Genomic DNA, 8,176 nt, shown 5'->3' on the forward strand with positions numbered 1-8,176 from the left:
GGAGATCCCTGAGGTGGCAGGAGATCCCCGAGGTGGCAGGAGATCCCCGAGGTGGCAGGAGATCCCCGAGGTGGCAGGCGATCCCTGAGGCCTTCCCGCTTTTCCCAGGGCACTTCACCTCCTCCGAGGACCTGAACCTGCTGATCGCCAAGAACACGCGGCTGGAGATCTACGTGGTGACGGCCGAGGGGCTGCGGCCCGTCAAGGAGGTGGGGATGTACGGCAAGACCGCCGTCATGGAGCTCTTCCGCCCCAAGGTGTGTCCTGGGACAGCACCCCAAGGCCGGGGGTGGGGGTGCCAGGGGGGATTTTCCCGGCGCGGAATGGGCTCTGGAACGCGTTTCCCGCGCAGGGGGAGAGCAAGGACCTGCTGTTCATCCTGACGGCCAAGTACAACGCCTGCATCCTGGAGTACAAGCAGAGCGGAGACAGCATCGACATCATCACCCGCGCCCACGGGAACGTGCAGGTGAGGGCGGCCGGAGCGCCGGGAGCGGGAATTCCCGGCCCCGCGGGGCCGTTCCCGTGCTATGGCTGGGTTCGTGACGGTTTTTCGGAGGTGCTGTGGGTGCCCCTGGGTTTGGGATGAGTCGCCTGGTGCCTTGGGTGCTTCCAGAGTTTACTTTTGGTCTGGGATTCTGGGAATCTGGGATGGTTTGGGTTGGAAGAAGGAGCTTAAAGCTCATCCAATGAAAGCTCGTTCCTTTCCACGGGCAGGGAATGTTGCTCCTGTCCAAGCTGGCCTTGGACACTTCCAGGGATGGAACAACCACAGCTTCCCTGGGAATCCATTCCAAGATTTCACAACCTTGCATAGGGAAGGATTTATTCCCAATATTCCGTCTAAATAGGACATGGAATCATGGAATGGTTTGGGATGGAAGGGACTTAAATCCCATCCAGTCCCACCCCACTGCCATGGGCAGGGACACCTCCCACTATCCCAGGCTGCTCCAAGCCCTGTCCAACCTGCCTTGGACATTTCCAGGGATGGGGCAGCCACAAATTCTCTGGGAATCTGTTCCAGGGCCTCACCGCCCTCACAAGGAAGGATTTATTCCCAGTATCCCATCTAGGCAACACATGAAATCCTGGAATGGTTCGGGTGGGCCTTTCCAGCTCATCCAATTCCACCCCCTACCACGGGAAGAGGCACCTTCCCTAGGTCAGGATGCTCCAACCTGGATACATCTGTGTTCTTGGGAATAATAAATATGGGATAATAAATGAAATTTAAGGAAAATTAGTAAGGTCTGAATTTTCCCTGGGAAATGAGTTCTTTGGGAATTTGTGGCTGTTGTTTGCTGGGGTGGTGTTGGGAATGATGGGCAGGAGGTGGAGGTGGGAATGTCCTGTCAAGAATGTTTGGGAAAAGTCCTTGGCACATGGAGGTACCAAAGTCATTCCCAGCCAAGGAACTCCAGGGGGTCTGTGGGAGCGGATAACAGTGCTGGATTTTGGGAGGCGGATGTTTGGTGATAGAGACCAGGAAGGGGATGTGGCTCCTCTGGATCATCCAGTGCAGAGTCAGGGCTGGAAAACCAGGTTTAGGGGCTGATCCCACAGTGCCAGATTCCCAGGAGAGAAGAAGTGGTGCGGGAGCAATTCCAGGTGGAAAACCCATCTCCTCCTTAGGCTTGGTGGTTTCCCAGCTGGAATTCTGGGGGCTGGTTTTTCTGGAGCCCCCTCAGGGATCTTTTCCCGGCACTCATCCCCTTTTCCCTTCCCTCCTCCGTGGATTTGTCCCCCAGGATCGCATCGGCCGCCCCTCCGAGACCGGGATCATTGGGATCATCGATCCCGAGTGCCGGATGATCGGGCTCCGGCTCTACGACGGCCTCTTCAAGGTCATTCCCTTGGACAGGGAGAACAAGGAACTGAAGGCCTTCAACATCCGCCTGGAAGAGCTCCAGGTCATCGACGTCAAATTCCTCTACGGGTGCCAAGCTCCCACCATCTGCTTCGTCTACCAGGTACTACTTTTCCATGGAAAATCCACGTGGAGGGTGGAGCCAAGGGCTCCAAAGGTTTTCCAGAGGCTGGTTTGGGTGATTCTGGCCCTTCCAGCCTTGTTGGGAACCTCCGTGTGTTGCTTTTTCCCAGCTCTGGGAGAGAGGAAGTGACGCTTTCCCACAGAATTCCCGGGCAGCTTTGCCTTGGGTGGGAATGTTTTCCTTGTTAAACCCTCTGGAGGAGCTCATGGATCATTCCAGCAATTGGATTAGATCCAGGATCCAGGATTAGATCATTCCAGCAGTTGGATTAGATCCAGGATCGGTTGTTTCCCAGAGCAACACTTGAGCCTTTCCATAAAAAACAAGGCAATTGGGATTTTTGGGAGGCAGCTCCAAGTGTAAAGATGATCCATGATCCGTAACCTCTCCTATCACTTGGCTCTTCAAGGAAGGAGCATTCCAGGCCTTCTCCAAACCCTTGTTTTAATCCAAAGAGCCAGAACTGTGCTGACTGAGTGAAGGATTAGCTTTCCTTTGCCAAATTCCTGGTTATCCCATGGCAGCAGTGATTCCATTACTCCCTGTTTGGGCACTGCTGGATCCTCCCAAATTGCTCCTGAGTCAAGGAATGGGGGAGAAACCACTTTGTCACCACGTACCTGGGATTTGAGGGAACAATTGGATGATTAGAGAGCTTTCCAGCCTTAATAATTCCAAGATTCTGTGTCTTAACACTCAAAAATCTTTGGAGAACGAGCTGGATCTTGTAAAGATCTGGATTATTTTTATCCCTACCTGTGGAAAGGGGGATTTTTCCAAGCAGTTGCCTTAATTCCTTCCCTATTTATTAACCATTATCCCGGGATTTGGGCCAAATAGAGCAGCAGGGACTGGGTTAATTTTTGGGAAGTTCTAAAGCTATGGGAAGAGACCGGAAAAAGGGGGAATACAATAAGAAAAAAATGGATTCCCGAAGGTTTGCTGGAGCTGGAGGTGATATTTCATAGCAATATTCTTGCTCCAGCATTGTCAGGTGAACACAAATCTCAGAAAATCCCTTGGATAACACTGGAAAAATGCTTCCCAGCCTCTCTTAGCACAGAGGTTTATCCAGAGGTCGGTTTATATGCGGAAAACGCTGGGAGAACCAGCAGCCTGGTTTGAGAAGGGAAGGGAGAGGAGGAGCTGGGAAGGTTCCCCAGCTACCTGGAATGCTGTTTTTGCAGGAGATGAGGTGGAATTTCCTGATTTCTGGGATCTTGTGTCTCCTCCTGCAGGACCCCCAGGGCCGGCACGTGAAGACGTACGAGGTGTCCCTGCGGGAGAAGGAATTCAACAAAGGCCCTTGGAAGCAGGAAAACGTGGAGGCCGAAGCCTCCATGGTCATTGCAGGTTGGGAAAGATCTTAGTTTTTTTTTAATCTTTTCCCCAGCCTGGATGCCTGAGTTTTTCCACACAGGGAAAGACTCGTGGGATGTTTGTTGTCGTTCCCGCAGTTCCGGAGCCCTTCGGAGGCGCGATCATCATCGGCCAGGAATCCATCACCTACCACAACGGGGACAAATACCTGGCCATTGCTCCTCCCATCATCAAGGTGGGTGGATGTGGAAATCCGGGACTGGATCCCGTGGAATTCCTCCTTGCCCAATCCTGAACCCCGCAGAATTCCTCCCTTCCTAGTCCTTCCAGGCAGGAATTCCAACCGCTGCCGTCCCAAGTGTGGCCTAATAGTGCTTGGACTTCCAGAGGTTTGCCTTCCCAGTCACCTTTGTGTCCATGATTTGTAGAACTCTCGGAAAAGAAATGTTTATATTCCAAAACCTGGAATGTTTGGGCCCCATGGAATGGGATTAATTAGGATTTAAGGCGTGGTTTGGGCAGAATTCCAAGTGGGAGCCTGGTTGTGTTTCAGACGGAAGATATGGATGAGCCCTTCGGAGACTTGGGAGATGGAGAAGGACAGACTTAGGGATTTTGGGATGGAGGTTGGATTTGTGGCTTTTGTGGGAATAACAGCCCACTTCCCACATTTAGTGGGAGCAATGGCACGGCTGAGATGCTGCTCCAGGCTGGAATTACCATCCAAAGGTCCTTTTAAGCTGGAAATAAGGAAAGAACCCTAAATCTTGGATGGAAAAATGTGAGCCTGGAGCTCTGGGATAGTGAGTCTGGGATGCTGAAGCAGGGGATGAGTCACCTGAGCTCCAGCTTTGGGGCTGTTCCAGTGGATTCCAAGAATTCCCTCCTTTCCCTGCAGCAAAGCACCATCGTGTGCCACAACCGCGTGGATCCCAACGGCTCCCGGTATTTGCTGGGAGACATGGAAGGAAGGCTCTTCATGCTGCTCCTGGAAAAGGAAGAGCAGATGGATGGCACCGTCACCTTGAAGGACCTGCGTGTGGAGCTGCTGGGAGAGGTAGGACTCACCTTTCCTGGGATTTTCCTGAAGCCTGGAAAGGCTCCGTGTAGGAACTGTGTCCCTTCTGGAGATCCCGGGATGGTGATTCTTCCCATTTTTCACAGCTTTAACCTGTTGGTTGCTGGAAAATTACTTCCTAAATTCACACCTCCTTCCCAGTTTTTTACACCGTTATCCCAGGTTTTTTTTCCTGTTGCTTCCGCGCTGTTTCCGTGGGAAGCTCAGACTCTGTGGGATTTATGAAGGGCTTAAATCCATTTCCCGTGCCCAGGGATTTCCTGTTGGATAAACAGCTCGGTAGTGGCGCTCTCGAGGTGTTCCAGAGACTTTTCCCTGCCTTTTCCCAATTCCTAGACATCCATAGCGGAGTGCCTGACCTACCTGGATAACGGAGTGGTGTTTGTTGGATCCAGGCTTGGAGATTCCCAGCTGGTGAAGGTACGTGGCCGCTTCCTCCTGGCCTTGGTTGCCACCAAAACCTTGGGATGTGGATAAATTTTTCCCGCTCTTCTCCTCGCCTGCCCTTTTTATCCCGCTCCTTGGGAGCCAAGGGTTGATCCCAGTGTTTATTCCCAGCTCAACGTGGACAGCAACGAGCAGGGATCCTACGTGGTGGCCATGGAGACCTTCACCAACCTCGGGCCCATCGTGGACATGTGTGTGGTGGACCTGGAGAGACAAGGGCAGGGACAGGTATCCCTGATCCTGCTTTTCTGACCTCGCTCCTGGGAATTTCTGGGCCCGGCCAGGTGTATCCGTGTGTTGTCCGTAGAATCCTGGAGTGGTTTGGGTTGGAAGGATCATCTGGTTCCAATCCAACATTCCACTATCCCAGGTTACTCCAAGCCCCGTCCAACCTGGTCTGGGGCAATTCCAGGGGTGGGGCAGCCACAGCTTCCCTGGAAAAGGAAAGGAAGAGGCTCCAAACTGTTTATTGGAGGATCTCGGAGTCATATCCAGGTGCTGGGATTGGGATAAGTGTTTTCCTGGAGCGGTAGGAGGTTAATTCCAGGGTATCCATGAGGAAGGGTCTGCCTTCGTGCCATGGGGGAAGGATCAGCTGCCAAAAAAATTCCTTGGAGGAGGTGCCCACAGAGATTGTGGATCTCCCATCCCTGGAAGTGTCCAAGGCCAGGCTGGACAAGACTTGGAGCAACCTGATCTAAAAGGAATGTGGAAATCCCACGGAAAGGGATGAAATATCTGAGGTCCTTTCCAAGCCAAACCATTCCAGGATTCCATGATCCTAAGATGGGTTCCCCATCTTCCCGTGAACCCGGAGAGGGGCGGGAAAGCTTCCCAGCCACGGTTGGTAGATCCCACCTGCTTCTCCTGCAGCTGGTCACCTGCTCCGGCGCCTTCAAAGAGGGATCCCTGCGGATCATCCGGAACGGCATCGGGATCCACGAGCATGCCAGCATCGACCTGCCGGGAATTAAAGGTGAGGGGGGGCCATCCGTGGTGTCCCACAGCCTGGGAGGGGACATCACAGGCACGGATGACGTTGGGATGTGGGATTAAGAGGAATTATGTGAGGAACTGTGGCCCCTTTTCCCAGGCTTGTGGCCGCTGCGGTCGGATCCGCACCGGGAGACGGACAACACCTTGGTGCTCTCCTTCGTTGGCCAGACCAGGTGAAGGGGGATCCTTGCTCCAGAGCTCTCACCATGTGCCAGAGCAGGAATTAATGGGAATCCCCTTCCCTTCCCAGAGTTCTGATGTTAAACGGGGAGGAGGTGGAAGAGACGGAGCTCACGGGATTCGTGGATGACCAGCAGACGTTTTTCTGCGGGAACGTGGCGCATCAGCAGCTGATCCAGGTAATTCCAGCTCGGGGGAAACACGGTTATGGCTCTCCTGGTGATCCCTGTGGATCATGGGGCTAATCTGGGGCGTTGTCAGGATGCTGGGGTCAGCAAACGGGATCCTGGGTTCCTGTTTCTAAGGGATGCGGAGCAGAGGGAGCTTCTCGCTCGCGTTTTCCATGATTTTTCCGTGCTCTCCTCCCAGATCACCTCCGCCTCCGTGCGCCTGGTGAGCCAGGAGCCCAAATGCCTGGTGAGCGAGTGGAAGGAGCCCAACGGGAAGAACATCAGCGTCGCCTCCTGCAACACCAACCAGGTGGTGGTGGCCGTGGGAAGAGCCCTGTTCTACCTGGAAATCCGGCCCCAGGAGCTCCGGCAGATCAGGTGTGGATCAGGCACAGCCCACCCCGGGCGCTCCGGGAGCGCTGGGATTTGGGATCGTGATGGACACCTGTGCTCCTTCCTCCCTCCCAGCTGCACGGAGATGGAACACGAGGTGGCCTGCCTGGACATCACTCCCCTGGGAGACTCCAACGGGATGTCCCCGCTCTGCGCCATCGGGCTCTGGACCGACATCTCCGCCCGCATCCTGAAGCTCCCGTCCTTCGAGCTGCTGCACAAGGAGATGCTGGGAGGAGGTGGGAGCTTCCCGAGGGGAATGGCGGCAGCTGCTGGCCGAGCCCCAAGTGGCCTCATCCGTCCTTTTTCCCGCTTCCCGCAGAGATCATCCCGCGCTCCATCCTCATGACGACGTTCGAGAGCAGCCACTACCTCCTGTGCGCCCTGGGGGACGGAGCCCTCTTCTACTTCGGGCTCAGCCTGGAGACAGGTGACCTTTGCCCTTCCTTTTCCGCGTTCCTCCATCCCTCTGGAACGCTTCCATGCTTTCCCCAGCCCCAGGCGGTGGGAATTGGCGGATTCCTCCGGAGAAAGGAGCCGGATCTTTACATCCGGGGCGCCTTTTCTGCGCCTCCTTCCATCCCGAGGTGTCCCGGGAGATCCCAGTGGTCGTTTTCCTCCCACGGGAGACCCCAGTGGTTGTTTTCCCCGGCTCCAGGCTCGCTGAGCGACCGGAAGAAGGTGACCCTGGGCACGCAGCCCACGGTCCTGAGGACGTTCCGCTCCTTGTCCACCACCAACGTCTTCGCCTGCTCCGACCGCCCCACCGTCATCTACAGCAGCAACCACAAGCTGGTCTTCTCCAACGTCAACCTCAAGGAGGTCAACTACATGTGCCCCCTCAATTCCGACGGGTATCCCGACAGGTGAGCCCCGGGATCCGCCGGGACGTGGAGCGCGGAGAGGTTCTTGCTGTTCTCTGAGATTTCCTTGATTTTTTTTTTTCTCCCCCCCTCTCCTCTCCCCCTGGGGCAGTTTGGCGTTGGCCAACAACAGCACCCTGACCATTGGCACCATCGACGAGATCCAGAAGCTCCACATCCGCACTGTTCCCCTCTACGAGTCGCCCAGGTGAGCTGGGAAGGATTCCTGGGATGAGGGTTCCTGGGATGGGCACAGGTGGGTGGTGGTGTTATCCCAGGGTGGACTCAGGCAGGGAGCAAATGGCTTGTGTTGCCTCCAGGGCTTCCCTGGAATGGCCTAGCCCAGCTCTCCTGTTTATCCTGCAGGAAGATCTGCTACCAAGAGGTATCCCAGTGTTTTGGGGTGCTTTCCAGTCGGATCGAGGTGCAGGATGCCAGTGGAGGCACCACGGCCCTCAGGCCCAGTGCCAGCACACAGGTGAGATCCCAGCCTGGATCATCCCTGCTCCATGGGGATCTGGGAGCCCAGGCTGGATCATCCCTGTATTGTAGGGATCTGAGATCCCAGCTGGGATCATCCCTGTATCATAGGGATCTGAGATCCCAGCGTGGATCATCCCTGCTCCATGAGGATCTGGGAGCCCAGGCTGGATCGTCCCTGTATCGTAGGGGTCTGAGATCCCAGCTGGGATCATCCCTGTATCATAGGGATCTGAGATCCCAACCTGGATCATC

General features: G+C 55.1%; 1 protein-coding gene across 1 annotated transcript in view; it reads left to right on the forward strand.

Annotated features, from left to right (window-relative positions):
* The window catches only part of DDB1 (damage specific DNA binding protein 1), a 19,801-nt gene that overhangs the window by 6,612 nt on the left and 5,013 nt on the right, over positions 1 to 8,176 (forward strand). The window contains exons 2-18 of the mRNA XM_027669199.1: positions 109 to 257; positions 353 to 469; positions 1,752 to 1,973; positions 3,233 to 3,347; positions 3,452 to 3,549; positions 4,213 to 4,371; positions 4,729 to 4,812; positions 4,951 to 5,067; positions 5,713 to 5,815; positions 5,933 to 6,008; positions 6,086 to 6,194; positions 6,385 to 6,563; positions 6,654 to 6,817; positions 6,901 to 7,008; positions 7,237 to 7,444; positions 7,554 to 7,649; positions 7,808 to 7,919. Of these exons, the coding sequence (XP_027525000.1) occupies positions 109 to 257; positions 353 to 469; positions 1,752 to 1,973; positions 3,233 to 3,347; positions 3,452 to 3,549; positions 4,213 to 4,371; positions 4,729 to 4,812; positions 4,951 to 5,067; positions 5,713 to 5,815; positions 5,933 to 6,008; positions 6,086 to 6,194; positions 6,385 to 6,563; positions 6,654 to 6,817; positions 6,901 to 7,008; positions 7,237 to 7,444; positions 7,554 to 7,649; positions 7,808 to 7,919 (2,216 nt within the window). The remainder of the gene's footprint in view (positions 1 to 108; positions 258 to 352; positions 470 to 1,751; positions 1,974 to 3,232; positions 3,348 to 3,451; positions 3,550 to 4,212; positions 4,372 to 4,728; positions 4,813 to 4,950; positions 5,068 to 5,712; positions 5,816 to 5,932; positions 6,009 to 6,085; positions 6,195 to 6,384; positions 6,564 to 6,653; positions 6,818 to 6,900; positions 7,009 to 7,236; positions 7,445 to 7,553; positions 7,650 to 7,807; positions 7,920 to 8,176) is intronic.

Source organism: Corapipo altera, unplaced genomic scaffold (genome assembly GCF_003945725.1).
Source record: "Corapipo altera isolate COAL_440 unplaced genomic scaffold, ASM394572v1 218, whole genome shotgun sequence".
NCBI classification, from domain to species: Eukaryota; Metazoa; Chordata; class Aves; order Passeriformes; family Pipridae; genus Corapipo; species Corapipo altera.